Source organism: Eurytemora carolleeae, unplaced genomic scaffold (assembly GCF_000591075.1).
Source record: "Eurytemora carolleeae unplaced genomic scaffold, Eaff_2.0 scaffold2242, whole genome shotgun sequence".
Taxonomy (NCBI): Eukaryota; Metazoa; Arthropoda; class Copepoda; order Calanoida; family Temoridae; genus Eurytemora; species Eurytemora carolleeae.
Genome location: NW_019398127.1, coordinates 1 through 22937, shown reverse-complemented (window position 1 = coordinate 22937; position 22937 = coordinate 1). Strand labels below are relative to the sequence as shown.

Sequence of the window (22937 nt, the reverse complement as noted above, 5' to 3'; positions counted from 1 at the left end):
ATGAATTCCAAGCATGAATCAAATATATTAAGTTTTGCGGTTAAAATTCCATGTGCACATAAATTTAGAAATATGTATTCTGTAAATGAATTAAACTAATTTAAGCCATATAGGGTGGAAGGGGCCAGTTTCCTGGACAAATTCAGTTTCCGTTTTTTTAGCTATAGAAAGTTGGGTTTCATTCAGTGAACCGAAAAATTTACAGTTTCCGATCTGTAGACCTGAACAAAATTGAGTTGCCTTCAAATAAATCCGAAAAAAATGATTTCCATTCATTAACACAAAGTAAAACTATGCAGTATTAGCTTGTATTAAGTCATGAGACAGGGGCGTAAACAAGAATTTGTCAAGGGCAAAACATTTTACTTAATATTCAAGGGGTTTAGCCTTGTTCAGGCCCAATTCTCTTTAGGAAATTATAGTTTTCACTTTCTAAGTTCTGAATAATCTGAGATTGTGATTTCATTGATCCTGCAGGTCAGAGTCGGCAAATGGGGGGGGGGGGTAGGGGGACACCCCCCTCCTCCTGGAAAATTGGGGGCGAATGTCTCCCTCCCTAGAAAATTGGGGGACGTCCCCCCCTGGAAAAATTAGAAGCGGAATAAGAGAGAGCAGGCACTCTCTAGCCCTTAAATTTTAAGTATAGATTTAACAAAAAATGTTTGCCTGCTGCACTACTTTTTCTCTCAAAATTTATAATTTTTTTAAACTCATTCCAACCCCCAACCCCTGCTCAGGTTGACATAAAAATGACCTGTTAGCAAATTCCAGGGGGGGATCACATTTTTTGAAGCGCTTCGCGCGCAATAATTTAATTATTCCACCTCCCTCACCTCCCTGAAAAATATCATAAGCCGCCCCTGATCCTAATACAAACTTATCTGTACGTAAAAACGGTTTTCCTGATTATCATTCAAAAACAATACGTTTTACATTTTATATGATGTAATTTTCTTTTTAGTTTTACTTGGAGATATCTCAGGGCAACTTCGCCAACTTAATTTCAAGACTGAGACAGACAGGGTATACAATGTACTGCTATTGTTTACAGAATACACTTTCAAATCCAGTAATGTAGTTGTACTGTACAATAGTACGTTTCATATATTGCATTAAGGGGCGTCACAAGAATATTCGTCCCCCCCTCCTCAATTCATACCTTCCTGCATCTTCCTGCCTTCCTGCCTTCCTGCCTTCCTGCCTTCCTGCCTTTCTGCTTTCCTACAATTAGCCAAGTTCGGAAAAGAGGTGTTACTCTCTAAAATTAGTGGTTGAACATGTATTTTCAAAATTTCAAAATTTTCAAGATCACCCTTTTTCTATTGATGACAATTTTACCAATTCTAGGTTACCCCCGAAAGACGGCATTAATAGGTTTCCTGACCCTTTAATCATTTTGAATATACAGGGCCTTACCCTCAAAGATTGGGACTTCAGCGCCGACTATACGGAATCTATAATATTTATTTATTTATATTCATGATTCCCTGCCACTAAAACCTTCTAGTAGAAGATAAAATGCCAATTGAATTTTTTGTGTAAATTAAATTTAATCACTTTTTTTCGCTTATTTTCGTGTTTCTGTATATGTTGATAGATATCCCTCTGTGAATTTGAAATTAAACAGTTTAAAGTTTGCAAAATGGGAAAATAAGAGACACAACTTGAACATTCAAACATACCTTGTTACAAGAGTTTACTGTTTAATATGCAGGAAAATAAATTTTAGGAAAAATATTAGGATTTTGTTTTTTTAAAAGAAAATTCAATACATTTTCGTTGGGCCTGTCGGCATGATCCCTGCCTCTAAACCTACTAAACAGGCTTTAAATCCTGTCATTATAGCATAAAGATCAATTATGTTTGACAATCGACCATTGTTAACGACGTGAATATTAAGCTTAAGTTGGTGTATAATTCATAAAAAATTTTAAAAATTAATTTTAAAAACAGATAAAAAAACAATTTTGCAAGTAACAAACGTGGAACAAGTGATCCAGCTATAACGATTGGCATCTTTTATGTCAACCAACCAAATTTTTGTAAACGATGGTGTCCTTCAGAAACATAATGAACCATGGGTAAATGTCTTGGATTGTTCATAGAAATGAAAAACAAACGTTTTAAAATTGTTCATGAACTTGATCGTTCATGAACAAGTTATATTTGTTTGTTCAAACAAGCATGAAAGAAAACACTGTTTTTTTACTGAACAAACAAATTTTGTGTTAAGAAAAACAATATTTTTTTACTAAATAAACGATTTTTACAAACAACTTTTTGAAAACAACAGTTTTTTTACTGAAAGAACGATTTCATTGAATGAACGAATTTACTAAATGAACGATTTTACTGAATAAACGGGTTTACAGAAGGATTGTTCGGTGAGATAACGAACAAAATAGATTTAATTAATGAACGACAATTTTTGAGAACAAACAAAACCAATTTTTATTGGAGTATTGAAAAAATACGAACAAAATGGGTTATTCATGAACAATGAACAAACTAAATTAAAAAAGCCAAATGCGCCCATCTCTAATAAAGAATCGATCGTTAAAAAATCAGGAGCATACCCTGCCCTTCTATGCCAGCCAGCACCCAGTTCCTCACAAAGGCGAACTAGTCAATCCTTTAAAAAAAAAAGGAGAAGGGGGGGGGTAATAGAGTGTGTTAGGGGTGTGGGGAATTTTATGAAGGGAGAGATTTTAGGAGGGAGGAGAGTATTTGAGTAGAAGGAGAGGGGGGGGGGGTAATAGAGTGTGTTAGGGGTGTGGGGAATTGTATGAAGGGAGAGATTTTATAATTGTCATATTTCACAACAAGAGCATCTTTGGGCTAGGGTGGTAAGATTTCACAAATAAAAACTAAAAACATGGTTAATTACTACTTATAACCTAAACTCACATTTTATAAGAAAAATAAACAAATTACTTTTCTCGATCACTTACAGAGTCAATTTCTGCAACATCAGATGGTAGCCAATTTTCTTTTATACCTTTGTGTCGACAAAAATTCTGTTTTAATTAGAATATTTCGACGTACAAAGATATATTAACAGAATTATTTTTTTAAACGATCTTTGAACGTTTGAAAAATGATCGTTTTTTTGTTTTAAAAAAGATCATTTTTCGTTTTTTGAAATATCAAAAATATTGGTTCGTTTTCAAAAACAATTTTTTTTAAACGATTGAGGCTCGTTTTTAGAAAAAAAAATGAACGAAACAAAAAACTATTTTTTTTCGATCATTTTTAAAAACGATGAACCCTGTATTTAAGTTTCCAGAGAAAAACTAGGGATGGATATCGTGTTCATTTATCTTGAAAATTGATTTCATTGTTCTGAAATCTTGAAAATTGTTTTCATTGTTCTAAAATCTTGAAAATTGGTTTCATTGTTCTAAAATCTTGAAAATTGTTTTCATTGTTCTAAAATCTTGAAAATTGTTTTCATTGTTCTGAAATCTTGAAAATTGTTGTTATTGTTCTGAAATCTTGAAAATTGATTTCATTGTTCTAAAATCTTGAACATTTTTTTCATTGTTCTAAAATCTTGAAAATTGTTTTCATTGTTCTGAAATCTTGAAAATTTATTTCATTGTTCTAAAATCTTGATAATTGTTTTATTATTCTAAAATCTTGAAGATTGTTTTCATTATTCTAAAATCTTGAAAATTGTTTTCATTGTTTTAAAATCTTGAAAATTGTTTTCATTGTTCTGAAATCTTGAAAATCGATTTCATTGTTCTAAAATCTTGAAAATTGTTTTAGTATTCTAAAATCTTGAAGATTGTTTTCATTGTTCTAAAATCTTGAAAATTGTTTTTATTGATCTAATATCTTGAAAATTATTTTCATTGTTCTGAAATCTTGAAAATTGATTTCATTGTTCTAAAATCTTGAAAATTGTTTTAGTATTCTAAAATCTTGAATTATTTGTTTGTATGTTAGCTACAGCTGGCCAGATAGCTGGAACGAATGGGCTGACATTTTTTGAGGGAACCCGGTGATAACATTCAACTTAAAAAGTAAGTTTGATATTTTTTTGAAATCAAATTTTTTCCAAAAATCGATTATTTTATGTTATTTTTTTTTCTTCAGAAATCTAAATTTGTTTATTTTTAATCGATTTTTAAAACTTCCACGTGCAACGCCGGGCACTTCAGCTAGATTGGATAATGTCACAACACAACTCACAAGACAAACATAGCCTACAAATATTACGCAAACACATTTCATATTCATGAAGACCTTCTTTAAATTCAAAATATCTTAAATATTTTAAAAAAGAAAGATACTAGGGTTTCCAGCAAAATAGGAAAATCATTTCGCGAAAAAATATTTTTGCCCAAAATTTTGCAATTTTCCGAAATAATATTTTGTTTTCTTTTCACGATATTTTAAAGATTACAAAATTTTGCAAAAAAGCAAGATACGAAATAATATTTTTTTTCGGAAATTTACTTTTGAACATTTTTTTCTGACGTCCTTTTTGAATTTTTTAGAATCCTCCCTTGAACCCAAAAACCATTAAAGATAGAGGTATATATTTTCTTTCTTTATAATAGACAAAAAAGCCCAATCGGAATAGAGTTCAGAATAATTTTTAAATACTTTAAAATTAATATTATAATTATTCTTCTTTTCATAATTCATTTATTGGGATTTGTATTTACAAAAACCGAAAAAGGGGGTAGAGACCATATCCCCCCCCCCCCCATTCATCATAAAATTTGAGTTCTGACAGGAGAAGATCTTCTGTTTTATTATGATTAAGATTTGACCAAATGTGAACTTATATACTAAAGATCAGAATATGAAATGAACCTAAAACATTTAATCTGAAGAACATATGTTCTTTTTTATACGTAACTTAAAAATCAGAAATTGTTAAATATATATTTCCAATCACACAGTGTTCTATTTATTTTTTCATATAATTGTAAAATAATTTAGTTATCAGGGAAACTTGAAATGACCAGAAAACGATGCTTATCCAGGCTTTGATTTATTTTAAAAAGAATTAACGCCCCCCCCCCCCGATCCCCTACACTACCTCCAGTCTCCACCTTGATTCGGGACTACCCGTTATTCGCGGACTAGGAATCCCACTGATATTCCTTGGTTTTCTTGATAATGCGCACTGCACAGTGCTTAAACATGGATTCACATCAGAGAAATAGTTTCAATCTAGATTGTTTTTTAAAGACTAATTAATAGAGAAAGACAGCTGTAGAGTTCAAGTTTTTATCATAATTTCCCCTCAGATGTAGACAACTCGGACATCTTGTATATAGAGTAATCGATCAGTATGTAGAGTATATAGAGTAATCGATCGATAGAATTTCATGATTTTTTAATTTAAAGAGAGAAAGAGAGTTGGAAAATAAAGAATGCATACATGTGACATTTTTTTCGATAATTTTTGCAGATTAGTTTGTAAATAGTTTTAATGGATACAGAGCTGCAATTAGAAATAAAAAGTCTATGAGGAGAAATTTGGTCAAAATTCTTTACTTTTTAACTGCATATTGTTAAGAAATTTTACAATTTTACGTCAAAAAATAAAAACAGTCCATCATAACTTTTTAATAAATTAATCTACCGACACACAACATGTTTATTTGAAAAGCCCTTGAAAAATGGATCTAATATTATGGGTCACATGCAGGGGATCCTGCGCGTGCCACCCCCCCTGAAGGGAGGCACCTATGGGGGGGGGGGCTACAAAGCAGTTAAATAAATATAGATTTAATGAAGAGGTTTAAAGTGACTGCAGACATAATATCAATTCTAATTCATGAATTAGAATTAGAACAGTTTACCTATTTAAAAAAGGTATACATTTTTTCAAAAAGGGGTTTTAAGGGAAGGCACAATGTTGCCAAGGGGAGGGGGGGGGGGCACAAATGCTCTCTTACGCACCTGGTCACATGTTAATACTTTTTTTAAAAACCTCCCTATCACCCTAACCACTTAAGTTTAAAGTTAAATTTTTTGTTATGAGCTGGCCTAGAAAAGTTGGTTTAGAAATTCTAGGGACATGAATTAGTTTACTCTGGAGTAAGGTTGGATGTAATATTTACTCCGGAGTAAGGTTGGATGTAATATTTACTCCAGAGTAAGGTTGGATGTAATATTTACTCCGGAGTAAGGTTTGATGTAATATTTACTCCGGAGTTAGGTTTGATGTAATATATTTACTCCGGAGTAAGGTTGGATGTAATATCTAGTCCGGAGTAAGGTTGGATATAATCTTTACTCCGAAGTAAGGTTGCTGAAAACTTTAAACATTTAGAAAATAGTTTAGTGATTTGTTTTGAAATAATTATTGTTAGATGTAATTGTTTCAATTACAGATAACAAAATTTAGTATAAATAGTATTTCATTTACTAATTTATGATTTTTTTTCAAAAACAAACATTGGTGCACTATCCCCTAGTTTTCTTTTGCAACAGTTGTAACTTATAAACTAAGGTTAGAAGAATCTATAGAAGCTTTAATCAAGGTAAGATAATACATTCTAATCCAGTTTATTTATAAGTTGTGTGGCTTTCACGCAAAAATATATTAGGATTTGCATTTTTTAAACTTAAGTTAGAAATAACCTATAATCAACATATATAAGTGATTTTGTAAGGTTAATATAAGGCACGTCAAATTAAAGTAAAATACACATAAAAATGATATCTTATATGCTTTTTATCATAACGCTTTTTATAGAAGAGGTATTGAGAAAAACAATATGTTTTGTATTTATAATATGTTAGCAAATAAAGGAATTGAGTTTTTGCCACAATCTTTTATTTTCCAATCCCAATATCTTTCTAACCCAATGTCGTAGACCTTAGATAATTAAATTCTTTAAGATTAAAAAATCTAAGTTTGAAATATCAAAGGTTCACACCATCAGGTTGCCAAGATATAGTGATTTTAAAATTTGAGTTTGTAGCAAAAACTCAATTCCTTTGCTTTTCTTTCATTTTTGCGTGAAATCTGAACAAGAGGAGCAACAGAATTTGAATTTGACCTTTGCCTCCTGTTTAGTTTAAAGTGAAGGTGCTATGATGACTCTTTAAAGGTTGAGCCAGTTTAAAAAAATGATTCGCATTATTCATTGCTGCATGGATCGTGTGATGATTAATCCTAGAAAAATATCTCAGTAAAGATTTATGGAAACAGAGCCCGAATTTAATGAATTTGAGCCGCGTCTTAAATCCACAAAAAACCGGTTTCAATTGATCGCCGGCTTAAATCTTGAAACACTGAATACAATTTTAAGTGGAACCAACTATATTTGAGCCGCGGCTCAAATTCATTAAATTCGGCCTCAGGTCTCTTTGAAGACATGTAGAATACATTTGGTCTTACATGACCTTTTAATTCAAGTAACGTTTTTTTCAGGTTTTCAGCGTTGCCTTTAATAATGGTACCTTCATCTGAAAACAAAAACTGAAAAATATTGTCTTTTTTATATTAAAACGAACTCTGACTATTTCCGTTGTTATCTCTGCAGCATGCATTAATCCGCAACACAAACCACACTTTGAAATATGTTCTGTATTGAAGACAAGGAAATAGCGGGTTATCCGCAAAGAATGAGATGACTTAAATAATCTATGCTGCTTTTTTCCTTATATGTGTGATTACATGCAACGGTAAACTTATTGTTTCTTTCTCTTCCAAATCATGAAAAGACTACATTTACAGCAAAACTTAAATTAACCTTGAGATCGTCATATTTCAAGAGTGTCAAGTCGTCTTCATAGACTTAACTTTTATGTGGGTAACATGGATCATCCATGATCGGAAAATGAGTAAAGGGTACAGTTGTGAATCGGATTTTCCGCTTTCCTAATAGAGGGTTAATTTAAAATCACAATTTCGATTTTTTTTCCATTATATCTGCCCCCTCTCCCTTTTTAATCCAATTGTTTTCTAGATGACGCTAAAGCATAAAACTATAATATTACTGGAGGTCGTCTTCAAACTTCCTCTTCTGATTCTGGGTACCGTGATGATCATTTTTGGAGCTCTCAACCTACCCCAGGCACAATCCAAATATTTATGGTGCAAACATGGGAATAGACTTTGACATCGTCTTTGTAAATTATATTCTTGATGTGATGCTGTAAACCGTTTCAAAGTGTGTCGAACCTTCTTCTACTTATAAGTTCAGATTTTTTTATGTTTTGATTTTTTTAATTTATATTTCATGTTCACAGAAATTAAATTTAAATTCTCAAATAAATATTGGTTTAGGGTATGAATGTTTTTTAATATATCCCTCTAATTTTTAAACTTAAAGTTTGTAAAAATAAAAATAAACTTTATTGAAACTTCCACAGTTTTACAGCTCATCTCTCCTTACAATTGAAAATTCAGGTCTTCAAGATATATTGATTCAACATATTTACGACTTTGATATATAGCAAAATAATAATATTTTTCCAAGAATCTCTTTTAAAGTGTCGTTTACTTATTTTACTCAATGGACATTTGAATTTCTAATGAACATTAATAATATATTTTATCATCTAAATACATGGTTTTGTCTGATATCACAGGATGGGATAGAAAATGGATGCTTGTCAGCTGATCGTCTACCTCTCTACGTTCTAATTGGTAATGCTTTAAAACTGTGCGCTTCGCACCTCTCTTTTACTATTTAAAATATTTATCTCCTTACCTTTCGCTTAAATATTGAAGCAAAAACAACAATTACAAATTTTGCGGATTTTCTTTAAGGTGGATTCCCACATTTTTAATCAACATTTTGGAAAGTAGTCTTCTTTTTAAATTCGTTTCGCCATAAGAAATAAGGACCGATCAGTCAATTTAGACTTTAATGTTTATTGGATACAAGCAAGGGTGCTTCGCGCCAATATTCTTTTTCAAATTTTAGTTGTTGCTCAATCTTTCAGAAGTTTCTCTTCGATGAAACAAAAAAATTGCGCATTACCAATTTCGTCTTGTGAATTTTTAAATTTTATGGGAATCAAAATTTTTCGAAGACAACTTTTTTTAAATCCTTAAACCTTCCCTAGGATCATGTAAGGTCCAACACAAAATTTGGGCCCGATTGGTTCAGCCGTTTTGACGTTTATTAACACAAACAAACAGAAAGATAGACATGCAAAGTTTATATGTAATGTAGATTAAGAAAAAGAAAAACCTTTTAAAAACCATTTCAGGTGGAGCTGTGCTGGTTGGTTGTATTGTTGCTCGAACTATACTAGAACGGGTATATTACACATTTTAAACATAAGAAAGACGACCTTGCATTTCAAATTAAACGTATATATAAAAGCATTCTCAAAGAGAATATAAAAGCGCAATTTCAAGTTACCCTCCATTAAAAGATGGCAATGCATGATTCATAATTGGTAATTTTAAAAGCTTTCAAGTATGATTTTTTAGGTTTCCACTTTCAACCTAGAAAAACGACAAGAACGTACATAATATTAATCAGAAAAGGGTGACAACGGTACCATTCTGAATCGGACATTGCTAAACTTCCATGGAGGGTCAGTTGAAATTACGCTTACAATTCCTTTAAAATAGATAAAAAGTATTACTTGCCTTGGTTTTTAAAAGTCGTCTTCAAATATATATTTTTTTCAAAGATATCATCATTCATAAATCATGTTATACACTGAAATAAAATAAAAGCAACAAATTTAAAACACGAAAAAAAATTATTTAAAAGTATTTAATGTCCTTGATTGTTTAGCTTTGTACTTGCTGTGAGGATTGTACAAGGAATCAAGACTGCTGCAAGTAAGATTTTATGTTTTTTTTAATTATAACATATCCTTTCAAATAGTACATTCAGTAATTATTACGCATTTCTTTTTAAACTTAAAATAAGTAAAAAAAAATAACCGATTAAATTGCAGATATGTTTTATTTGGTAAAAGGAATTTAAGTCTTTGTCTCAAACTCTTTTTTTCTAATCCCTGTATATTGATACGTCCTAATGTATTACACCTTTGATATTTTAAAACTTGAGTTCTATAAGGTCGAATAGTCTAAAGTTAAATATCAAAGGATTATTACCATCAGGTTGCAAGGATATATGGATTAAACAATTTAAGCTTGTGTCAAAGACTGAATTCCTTTGTTATTTTGTGCGTATTTTGTATTGCTTATCTACTATTAATAGATTATTAATATTCAAACCATCTGAAGATAAAGTTAACTAAACGTATGAATAAAAATGCATATATTACGTAAATACATTTCAATATTGTTTAACCTAAGATAAGCCCTGTTATATCAATATTGGTTATTATTATTATTTATTAAAAAATATATTACAATATAATCACAAATACATTTTAACTTAATAAATATTTGAGGGTCGGAGGAAGAATTGTAGAGTTTTCATTTCTCATAATATTCGACATTATTCTCGTAACCGTCGCAACAAGTCCCCTCCCTTTAACAACACGATTTCTATGCACTCCTCCCCAATACCGCACGATTTCTCATAGACCATCCTCCCCCTCAACACACGATTTCTTAACTCCCCTTCCCCTCACTACACGATTTTTAAAACCCCTCAAGTGAACCTCCATTTTTTAGCGTGTCAGATTCCTAACAGTACCCTTTAAACCTACACGCATACTATAGAGTCTCGGCAATTTGAACAATAATTTAGAGATAAATAAACGGAGTTCTCTTTCCTCGATGATTAGTCAAAGGTTGAAGGGGTACCGTTGTAAATCTGACATTCCCTTCTTTGCAAGGAGGTTGAAAGTACTACTATACACACGTTTTTCTTTTCAGTTTGGTCTCTGGTTGGATTGGTTTACGTTCTCAACAATATTCCAAACAATCCATTCTACAGAATTGAGCAGGTAAAATAACGAATCCGCCAAAACTGTGTGCACATTGAAAGTGCACTACAGTTTCAGGGAGAATTGTAAACAAACCCATGTGCTTTAATTTTTGGTATTATTCCTCTTAGATAGTGTTAACACGAGCTTTTTTTTACACAGATTTTACATGTTTTTTAATGAAACATTTCAAATAAGAACTTACAAGATAAATGTTATTTCGAAGGAACAACTTAAACAACTTTATGAATTTTTGGAATCAAACTTTGTATGTCGTCAATGTCAGATATATATAAACTTGACGAACACAAGTGTTTATTTCAGGGATTAGGGGATGTAGGAGACAAAATTACGAAGGGAATTGAAGATTTGTCGGGCCAGGAACCAGTAGATCAGGTGATTTTTCGTCATTCGTATCTAAAGGTCCAGTAGATCAGGTGATAATTGTTGTGATTTATATGCATAGGTTCAGGCGCCAGTAGATCAGATGAGTTGTGGACTGTCCTCGTGAAATATTTTATTTTATTATTACTTCTCATGCACTTTTTTTGGGGTTCTTTTTAATCATTTAGTTAGAGTGAGTAAAATATCTATTAATGCATTGTTCCATTATTCTGGAAAAATATGTTGTTTTTTCGCGGGTTGTTAATTCTACTTGAAAAAGTGCGGAAACTTTTATGAATACCACTGTCGGGTCCCCAGTGTTTAACCCTATAAAGGCTGGGGGTCTGAATCTACTCTATAAATAAAAAAAAATATTTTTTAACCAAAAATCCTTTAAATTACTATTCGTTGAAAGTCACACAATTTCACGGTGATAGTGACAAAATACTACAAGGGGGGGGGGCGCCAAACGCCACCCTCCCACAGGTTGTTTAGGGTTAAACCATATTAACAAAAAATATTAGACATCAAAACCAATATTAAAACAAATACTTGATTAAATGCGCATATCATTCTAAATTTTTTTTTCAAGGGGTTAAAACCATAGAGAATAGAATTTATATATATATATTCTATTGTCTTTGGTTAAAACGCAAGAAAAGTGATTTCTTTTTAAATGTTGTCTTCCCTTCAAATTACTAAGCATATATTTCTTCGATACATTCGTAACTTTTAGTGTGTTATTAGTGCTTTTTGATATACAACTACTTTTAGGATGAAATCTAATATATATATGTTTAGGACGAGGTATTTGACTGCAACATCCATCTGTATAACCTGAGCATAGTCTCAATATTTACTGGATTTGTGCTGGCTCTTCTCATTCTCATATTTCTAGTGTAAGATCACAAACAAATTTTACTTCCTTTTATTTACCTATTTGAAGAAATAATTGTGCGTTAACGTACGGTTATGGTAAGAAGAAAATTTTGTCATATAATTGTCTTTTTGGAAAAGTTGTCGAAAAAAGAATTTTAAATTTTTTCCTCGATCTGATTATATAGGCCAGTCAATGTTGATGTACTTTATGAATGCAAATTCATAGTTATTTCTGATTCAGCAGCCAACATCTCCTTTTCAATCTTTATGCAAATAATGGTTATGAAATTATTCTTGCTTTAACTTTTTTTTAACTAAAATTTCCATTTAAGGATTATTTATCGAAAGACTTGTGGATTTTTAAGCAAAAACAAGGATCGACAGTTGGACAGTGGACATCAAATTATTTTTTTGCAAAATTTTGTGATGTCAAAATGATGTTACTACACTCTAAAAAGATGTCAAGTTGATGTTCATTTAATGTTGGGTGTCTTGAATAATAAACTACAATATTATCATTATTTGTTGATCAGAAATCACATTAAATAACGTCCGTCATTCCAATTAAGTGCACTTTTGATTCCAAATATAAACAACAAATATGTTGTTAATTAATTGATTTCCACAGGTTTGGTCGTCTTTGTTGCAACATGTGCTGCTGTGACCCGTGCGCGGAGAAAGAGAATGAAGACGACGAGGAGGGTGCGCTCAGAACAACAAGGGGCACAGTAGACTCGGATAAACTCCGAGATCAGGGTATGCAGACAGATTTTGGAACTTTTGACATGAGATAAACTCATTTTATCATTCTACAGTATAATTTTTCTTCAAATATAATTTTCAAGCTATATTATAAATAATTTTTAGTCATGGTTGTTATTTAAACCTATTTGAAAATATACTCTCAAACAACTTTTTTGTGTATTTTTGCAGAATTTCTATTTATAAAGCTTTGATTTCTCTTTTTTAGCGTCAACAAAAATCGAGAAGACTACGGAGGAAGATGATTCCCCAAAACGGCCACGTAGAACCTACAATCAGATATTTAAACATATTAGCAGCGCTGGATCAAAATAAACAACTTGCTGTGGCACCCCTATATTAAATCGTTATTAATAAAGATTAAATAATTTAAATCAATAAATAACAGTCACATTTTGATATTTGTAAAAAAAATGCTTTTGCAAGTTTTTGTTCCATGTAGGGCTGGACGCGTTCCTGGTGGAATGTTAGTTCTTTCAAGAGAACGAACGGAACGATCAAGAACGATCCCATCGTTCTAAAAAAACAAACAGAACGCGTTCTAAAAAATATTGGAATGATTAGTAAAAGAACGGAACGGAACAGAACGGAAATTGCTTGAAAAGAACGATTAAAATTGTTAACGCATTCTATAAAACTTTTGTCTTGGATGGAATTGTTCGTTTCTAAGAACGGAACGGGGAATGGAAACGTTCTTGATTAAGAACAGAACAAGAGGGATGCAACCGTTTTTCAACTTAGAACGGAACGGAACGGGAAAACCTTTCTTCTACTCAGAACGGAACAGAAAGGGACGGAACGGAACGAGAACGGAACGATAAAAAAAAAGGAGGAACAAGAACGGAACGATTTAGCTGAAAGCCCTCGTTCTGGAACTTAATGGAACGATTTAAAACCAGCCCTAGTTCCATGTTTGGTCCAGGGGCGGACATAAGGATTCTGTAGGGGGGGTGGGGTAAATAACCCCAATAACCCCCCTTATGGCCGCCACTGGTTGGTCGTATTAATTATTGAATATATTGATGAAAAAAAGAATTTTTAAAAATTCACAATTTGAAGCGTAAGGTTAAACTATGTTTTTTAATAAATAAATCAATTTTCATTTAGATCTAGTTTTTAAAACCATTGTTATATTCCCACCTTCACAATGAAGTTTACATGAAACTTTTTACTGAATAATTCACAGTCAACATAAAACAAACAAAAATGAGATTACAATTTCAGCTTGGTTTCTGAAAGTTTTAACTATAATCTAATAAAAAAATCGAATTTATAAAAAAAAATTAAGTTTATGCTTAAAATTTAAAAAAAGAGTTAACTCTTTTAGGATCCTTTTATCATGCCATATCCTATATATCCTATAAATACTTGTTATTTTTAATAGGAATTTCATTCATCTTCTTCCTCCAATTTTCAAATGCAAAAATTTTGTGTTTGATTCATATAAATGGGTTATTTCAAGGTCGGATCTTTATTATGTCAAATAATAATTTTAAAAAATTAGAAAAACAATAATTCAGAATAAAAAAATACTTGCTGGGGGTCTCACCTCACAAGTATCTTTTATTTCAAATACACGAAATGTGAAGTTTTTTCTTCTTCAATTTTTTGTCCAATTTTGAAGGGTTTCATAAAACTGATTTTTGCACTCAGGGACTTGTCTCTAAACCTGAAAAAATACCGAGCAATTGCAATTTTTTCTGAAAGTGAAACATGGTAACCTGCGACTGCACTCATTTTTTTGTGACAAACTTTGATTGAAATTAGGAGGTTACACATTTTTTAAGTCAAAAAGTAAATATAAGTACTTGTGATTTATCAAAATGGATTTAAAGGCTAAGAAGCTGCGACACTTCAAAGTCGGATCGGTCATGAAAATGTTTAGCACAATTTTTAAAGCTGTTTACAAAACACAAAAATATTGTCATGAGATTCTTTAAACACTGAAAACTCTGGTTTATGCTTCACAAGGAAGAAAAAGTAACTCAAACATATATTATCAAATTAAAGCCTAAGATGCCGTTTTAAAATGTTTATGACTTTCTTTAGATGGATGACTAATTCAATGGGAATAGAAATTTCTTATTAATTGTGTAACTTTATTAAGAACTGAACTAAAGGAGCTTAATTCATTTGGAACAAATACTATTTGTCTAATCTCTATATCCAGGCCACGTGAAAGTGATGTTTGATATATCAAACTATAAACCTTTTAAGAGCAAATATAAAAGTTTAAACCATCAGGTTCCAAAGGATTAGGAGTTGGAAAGAATGAGTTTCAGGATTAAATATTTCTCCGGAATACATTGCAAAATCGCATAGCTTTTGAGTGAACCTGTCCCTCAATTTAAAAAAAGACCATGTCTGATTCACAATATCTTATCAATAATGTGAAACATTTAGTAGTTTTCCAACTTGAAAAGTTTTCAATTCATACTTGATCTAACAAAGGTTTTAGGGGTACCGTCATGAATGAGACTTATCACTCTATAAACAGAGAGCCACTCAAAATACGTCTACAGTCCCTTTCATCCGAAATCAATATATACTTGTAAAGAACGTAGTTGATGTCTGCTCTGGCATTAGTCTATGAGAACCTCCCACCGATAGAGGGAACCCCCGGACGCCATGAGCCTCTGCATGCAGACATGAGACATTGTCTAGATTTAATTTGAACTTCAAAAAAGGTATTGCTTAAATCAAAGATTATAAAAGATGAAATGAAATGAAATTCAAATTTTCTTCTCAAAATATATGTAAGAAATGTTTAAAGTTGTATATACCACTTTATATAGTCTTATGACACTATGTCGAAAATTTTTTAATTTTTTATAAAAGAACCTGTCAAATCTTTCGTTGGGGTGTTTAGAAAGATGAAAATTTCCCTGTATGATAATTGAAGGACTGCAGTATGGTTTTGGTGAATTATATTGACGTACTAAGCCTAGGGGTGTCAGAAATGATTTTTTTTGCATTTTTTTGAAAACGTCCAATAAACCTAAAAAAGTTTAATTTTGATAAAACTTTTTGTTCTGGATGATTACAAATATCTATCTAAAACTTTCTTAAACTGGCATATTTTTTCTATATTCATTTAGTTAAGAGTTTGAGTTAAAATAAGTATTAATAAATATTGCTTTATATCGCATAATTAAGGGAGCATGTAAGAAATGAATTACTATGTAAGAAATATTTTTATAAAAGTAAGATATTACATCTTAACAGCGCTTGATAACAATTAAAACTCAATTTTATATTCAGTATTCAATTTATTCAAACCTTAAAGTTTCATATATTTGGAAAAAGCACTTTAGGATTAAATTCATACAATTCAAAGTTTGCTTTAATTGTTCGATGAAAACATTGATTACAATGAGACCAACACAATTTTGAAATAAGAAGACGAGAGTTAGGCTCAAGTTATGGTTTTAAATAGTTCAATGAACATGGAACACAGAAATTGTTCTGTGTACACAATCCCATTCCACTTGATTATTTTCACGCTATTGGCAAAACTATTCCTTTTATTAGAGCCACATCAAACTTTAACAAGATGGAATGGATGGCGTCCTCCAATTTCACAGTTTTATGGTTTTCACTGTTTTTGAATTTTCTAAAAACATTTAAAATTAAATTGTACGACTGTGTCCGACGTTCAGAGGAGGTTCGACATCGAACTAGATGTATAGGACACTGTACTGTACTGTACATGTACTATATATATCGAACTAGATGTAGGATAATTCAATTTCAACTAGATGTAGGATAATGCAAGTTCAACTAGATGTAGGATAATTCAATTTCAACTAGATGTAGGATAATTCAAGTTCAACTAGATGTAGGATAATTCAAGTTCAACTAGATGTAGGATAATTCAATTTTAACTAGATGTAGGATAATTCAAGTTCAACTAGATGTAGGATAATTCAAGTTCAACTAGATGTAGGATAATTCAAGTTCAACTAGATGTAGGATAATTCAATTTCAACTAGATGTAGGACAATTCAAGTTCAACTAGATGTAGGATAATTTAAGTTCAACTTTAAACGAATTTTCGCAAAAGAGCTCTCATTGCACTCTTCATTTATTGACATGTACAAGAGCTTTTACAGGGGGGGGGGGGTTAGGGGGCAGTGCCCCCCCCACCCTAGATCTTAGAGTTTCACACTTTTCAAATCTTAAACTCAAGAGTAAAGCACATGAAAAAATAGTTTGCTGTTCATTCAGTGCACTGTAAGAAGATTGTATGCGTGAACCAGAGCCACCATGACAGAAGTCCGAATGGAAAATCTATTTATAATGCACATTCTTCCTAATCGGATGGGCGCTGTCAGGGATAGCGAGTAAAACAATTATTTTTAAATGCCAAGCCACGAAGGCTTGAGTTTGGAGGTTGTAAAAAACCATTTTTTGTTTTATATTATAAAGTTTGATTTAATTTACTTTATTCATTGCACCGCCGTTTTGCAATCTTTCTTTTTATTACAAACTAGCTGAAGTACAAGGCGTTGCCCGTGGAATTGGTTCGACATCGAATTAGATGTAGGATAATTTATCTTTTTTTGCTGGAAACCCTAGTTCGAACTTAGATATTTTAGAAACTCGATAATCCACATTTATTGGCAAAACAAATACAATACAAATTTTTCCTCAATTTTTTTTTTATTTCTTCTTCTTATTCTTCTTCTTTCTAGACTGCATCTGGAGAGCTTTTTGTTGTCGCCAAGCTCGTTGGATTATCATTGCAGCTCTTCGTCTAAAAGGGAGTGATCAGCCATTTTTTTTAAAAAGGACCTTTAAGAAATTCTTTCCCATTAAAAGGAGAGACGACTTGATAGTCAAGGCAAAGGACATATTATTGCATGCATCACAGCTTTTTGCTAACAATATCGAAACATAACCGAAAACATTTTAAATTTACCAACATTTTCTTTTAACAGTGGCATATCCGATTTAAACGCAATCATTGAAGGTTTTTCAGATCACCAAGGAACATTTTATACCGGGAAGTAATTAATTGTATAAAAAGCACGGTGTATTGTGTTCCTGGTCATGCCACTGTTCAAATGTGAAGGAAATCTTTAAATTTATAATCCTTACTCGTGAATTTGTTGAATTTTGTCATCTCTAATTTTAAGTTCTTTTAATCGTCTTTCCTCAAGTATCTCATCCCTAAATAAATATAACACTTTAACCAAGGTAGGAATTTATATATTAACACTGGTCGGTTATGTATCAAAACAATGAAACTACTTTTCTAAATAAATTTTGATTCCTAATTCCGCCTTTAATTCCAACTTACAAGATTGCCAGTAAACAAATAGAAACTTTAAATTGACAACCTCTCTTGGTTTACATGTTAAATGTATAGATCATAATGTTTGAAAGCTCTGGTAGAAATAAAAATTTTAATCTGCATTGGGTTAGCTACCCTCCTGCAGCACATGGGAGAAGGGTTTTCAGCGAACAAAACTTTCGCTAAGGTTCTTTAAACTTTCTTTTATATTTAACAAAATTTTCCCCGAAATTTTTCATTTTCTCGAAAACTGAATTTGCTAATTTGCTTGATCGTTGACCCGGTTAACTTTTTTTTCTAAGGTCGTATTTAATGAATATTGAGCTATAGCTGCATGCAGTTAAACTACTTTTCTCTCAGGTTCATTTTTTCAAACAATTCAGATTTGTTACAGCAAATGCAACAAGTCCAAGATAACAATTATAAAGAATAAAGTTAAACTAAAAATAGAAAATAGGTGTCAATAAAATTTAAGAAAATTCTTACAAAATGGCCAATATTAAAGCAAAATTTGCAGAAAATGACTATTACTAAATTTAATATTAATAATATTAAGAATATTATATGATTTAATATTAAGCACATCTTAAGGGGGTAACAATGATCTCTTATAGGGTTGCTCACAAAGGATGAGAATGTAAAGACGAAAACTCTTAAAATGCGACGATCCCAAGGTTGAAATAACTATTTTTTCCTTAATTATAGTAATCAAATTGCAAAAAATGATTTGGCAAAGAAAACAGTTGCAGGGAATTGTGAATATTAGGAAACAGACAGTATAAATTCCGTACAATCGTCTCTGTAGTCTTATCCTTTGTGAACAACACTTTATTTCTACTAATACCCGATTATTGCAATGGGAATTCAATATATTCTATGTATAGTGTATGCTACAGTAATTAATAATAAATCTGCGGCATAAATGTCGTCTTCTCAATGAGATTTTTTGTAATTTACTGTTAAATCTTAGAAAGTTATGCGTGTATAGTCAACCTCGTTATGCAAAAACGTTAATTGATCAAAATGCTGATTATAATTATTAATTATAATACACAGGGTGACTGAGTGACATATATTTCAGTACAGTATCCGGTACAGAAATGCTATAGAATAAAGAATGCTCAGAGTGTAAACCAATGGATTGTTAGGTACTATTTCAGTGACAGACACTGTATTGATATATATGGTGACCTCTGTAATATAAAAGAGTGAATTGTCCTGTTAATTGCTAAATAGACAATATTTTCAGTTTTGCAAAAAAAGTGTTTAACCTCTGTTGTTCTAGAATATCCAGTTCTTCCTCAACTACATTCAGTTCTTCGTCTGCAGTCCTTAAAATAGTGTTTGCGAAAAATGAAAGGGGGTATTAAAGACTGATTTCGAATTGGATAATATTCCGTGGATTTGTATCGGGTCCTATACGCTCTTGGTTTTAACCATTTTCTCCTTATATACGCAAGCAATACATAAAAAAAATTATAACGATCGATATCAAATTCAATTTGGTATCAGCCAATACCCCCTTTTATGGTCGAGAACACTTTCTACATTTACAATGAACAGTGGGACAAACAAAACTTTGGAATAGGAAGACGACTGTTAGACTGATTAATACTTTGCAAAAACATCCAAATTATCCACCGTATATTTTATTTCACTCAAAAAGTTTAATTTCAAACTACGCATACAACTTTGTTTTAAAACAACTTAAAATTAACATAATTAATGTCGTCTTTCTATGTCGCAGTTTTATGGATCCTCTGTTAACATATTAATAAATTGAACTTTTGCATACTAGAAAAGCTTTCATATAGAATGTGGTTGAAATTTCACATATTAAACTATGACTTTCGTAAAAATGAATAATCTAAGTTTGAAAAATCTTAAATTTACAACCTCTGGTCGCAAAGATACAGGAATTTGAAAATTTGAGTTTGTGATGAATATTCCATTAACCTACCGATATTCTTCTTCAATATGTGTTATCCTCTCATACAAACTATTCATTTCCTGAAATTATATTAACCTCATTATTCTAAAAAATAATTGCGAATTTGCAAAAATCCAAATATCTACTGTGAAATCCAGTTATTTAGCAAAACATGTGCAAAAACAAACATTTTACATTTTTGAAAGCTTTGGTTCATAAAATTAAATATGCTAAAATATTTACAATTCCATCAGGTTAAATTATCATTCGATGCTTACAGATGTTCATTGTTGGAAAGAACCCAAAAATCATTGTTCGTAACGAACTATACAGAAAGCGTTTCAGAGATGAAAAACATTTTGTTTAAAATAGAGATTTGAATTTTTTGTATTTTAATAGCTCTAGAATTCGATTTTCGTAATTTCAAACCAAAATATTTATAATTACGAAATGCTAGTGCAAAGACAGTACACATAATGAATATCTTTCGGTGCGGCTTGATTATTTTGCTTTTTAAAGATATAAAATATGTAAAATATTTTTGTTTTTTTCTTTTCTAGAGCATGCCTTTACAAAAAATAATTTGCATGAAGTGGTTGTCTAAATTTGAAAAATAAATATATTCCGAAATCATTTTTTTTTACCTGATCATATTTTTGTATAAGTTTATGAATATATTCCTCCAGATTTAGGTTTATAGTTCGACTCTCTCGTTCTGTATTCCAGTGCAGAGCAGCCTGACAAATACACCAAGAACGTCATTACACAAAGAACGTTAAATACATCAAGAACGTCAAATACACCAAGAACGTCAAATACACTGCAAGAACGTCAAATACACAAAGAACGTCAAATACACCAAGAACGTCAAATACACAAAGAACGTCAAATACACCAAGAACGTCAAATACACCAAGAACGTCATTACACAAAGAACGTCAAATACACCAAGAAAGTCAAATACACCAAGAACGTCAAATACACCAAGAAAGTCAAATACACCAAGAACGTCAAATACATCCAGAACGTCAAATACACCAAGAACGTCAAATACACCAAGAACGTCAAACACATCAAGAACGTCAAGTACATCAAGAATGTCAAATACATCAAGAACGTCAAGTACATCAAAAATGTCAAATACGTAAAGTATTTTAAGCACATCAAACCAACAGTGCACAGACCTATTTTACTTGATAAGTTTAAATTCAAGATTCAGAAAACTGATGTAATAGGAAGACGACCTAAAGCAGTAATTGAATTTGTTTGATCTTTTTACACTGTTAAAGTAAATGGTCTTAGTTGTAACTTATTAATTTTTCAGTTAAATGGGTCTTCTATCACTGCATAATTGCTGTGTCGTATGTTCTTTTTAAAGTCATAATTTGAGACTAAAAGTCGTAAACTTTTTGTTAAAAGTTGTTTGGCTTTTCATCAACTATACAAAAACATGAGATTGCTGAAGAGTCGTCTTCCAAGTTTACAGTTTTATGGTTGCCACCGTATTACCTGCTCTTGTTTACAGTTTTATGGTTGCCACCGTATTACCTGCTCTTGTTTATCCTTGATGAGTCCTAGTATTCGTTCTTTAAACTCAACCTGGGGCCGAATCTAATTAATTTGAGCTAAGTCGCTGAGCTCTTTATTGCCGGTTTTAATTTTAATCACTGATTCAAAGTTAAAATTTAACCCTAAACAGGCTGGGGGGGGGGGGCGTTTGTAGTTTTTTTTGTCCTAGCACTCTCATTTTTTTTACACTATCATTGTTAAATTTTGTTACTTTTAATGAATAGTAATTTAAAGGATTTTTTGTAACAATTTTTTTTTAAATGCATAAGGTTTGGTACCGGGCGGAAAAAGTCCGGTCTTTGGAAAAAAAATCTAAAATAGCCCACACCTTTTTTGTGACATTTTTGGATCATATGTAGATAGCTATATATCTAAAATTTAACCCTAAACAGGCTGTTTTTTTTGTCCTAGCACATTCATTTTTGACACTATCATTGTGAAATTTTGTGACTTTTAATGAATAGTAATTTAAATGATTTTTGTAACAAATTTTTTTTTTAAATGCATAATGTTTGGAACAGGGCGGAAAAAGTCCGGTCTTTGGGGAAAAAAAATCTAAAATAGCCCATAACTTTTTTTGTGACTAAAGCTACATATCTAAAATTATATTTTTGAAAAGCCTTTGAAAAATGGATATAGCAACATATAGAAACATTTAAGATTTGAATTGGTGATACAAGATTTGAATTGGTGATTCAAGATTTGAATCGGTGATTCAAGATTTGAATTGGTGACTCAAGACTTGAATTGGTTATTCAAGATTTGAATTGGTGATTCAAGATTTGAATTGGTGATTCAAGATTCGAATTGCTGCTGATTCAAGATTTGAATTGGTGATTCAAGATTTTAATTTGTGATTCAAGATTTGAATCAGTGATTCAAGATTTGAATCAGTGATTCAAGATTTGAACCGGTAGAAGGTTGTTCAGCGACCTCTCCAATTAATTAAATTCGGTCCCTGGTGTTCAGAACTCTCCCACTCTGCAAACTTGATCCTAGGAAAAATGTATAGCTACAGAATTGTAGCACATCCCTATCCATAGTTCAAGATGTATATTGTATAGCTATAGAATTGTAGTACTTCCCTATCCATGGTTCAAGATGTATATGGTATAACTACAGAATTGTAGCACTTCCCTATCCATGGTTTAAGCTGTATATTGTATAGCTACAGAATTGTAGCACTTCCCTATTCATGGTTCAAGATGTATATTGTATAGCTACAGAATTGTAGCACTTCCCTATCCATGGTTCAAGATGTATATTGTATAGCTA

The 22937-nt window shown here is 31.4% G+C and overlaps 1 protein-coding gene across 1 annotated transcript; it reads left to right on the top strand.

The window, feature by feature from the left end:
- Positions 1–6444: 6444 nt before the first annotated feature.
- LOC111716855 (uncharacterized) lies at positions 6445–13235 on the top strand. The gene is made up of 11 exons (XM_023492361.1): positions 6445–6509; positions 7944–8051; positions 8569–8626; positions 9196–9245; positions 9735–9781; positions 10363–10433; positions 10793–10863; positions 11167–11238; positions 12028–12125; positions 12734–12861; positions 13076–13235. Exons 2-11 carry the CDS (start codon positions 7944–7946, stop codon positions 13180–13182), a joined length of 810 nt encoding a protein of 269 aa, XP_023348129.1. The 5' UTR covers positions 6445–6509; the 3' UTR covers positions 13183–13235.
- The last annotated feature ends 9702 nt before the right edge of the window (positions 13236–22937 follow it).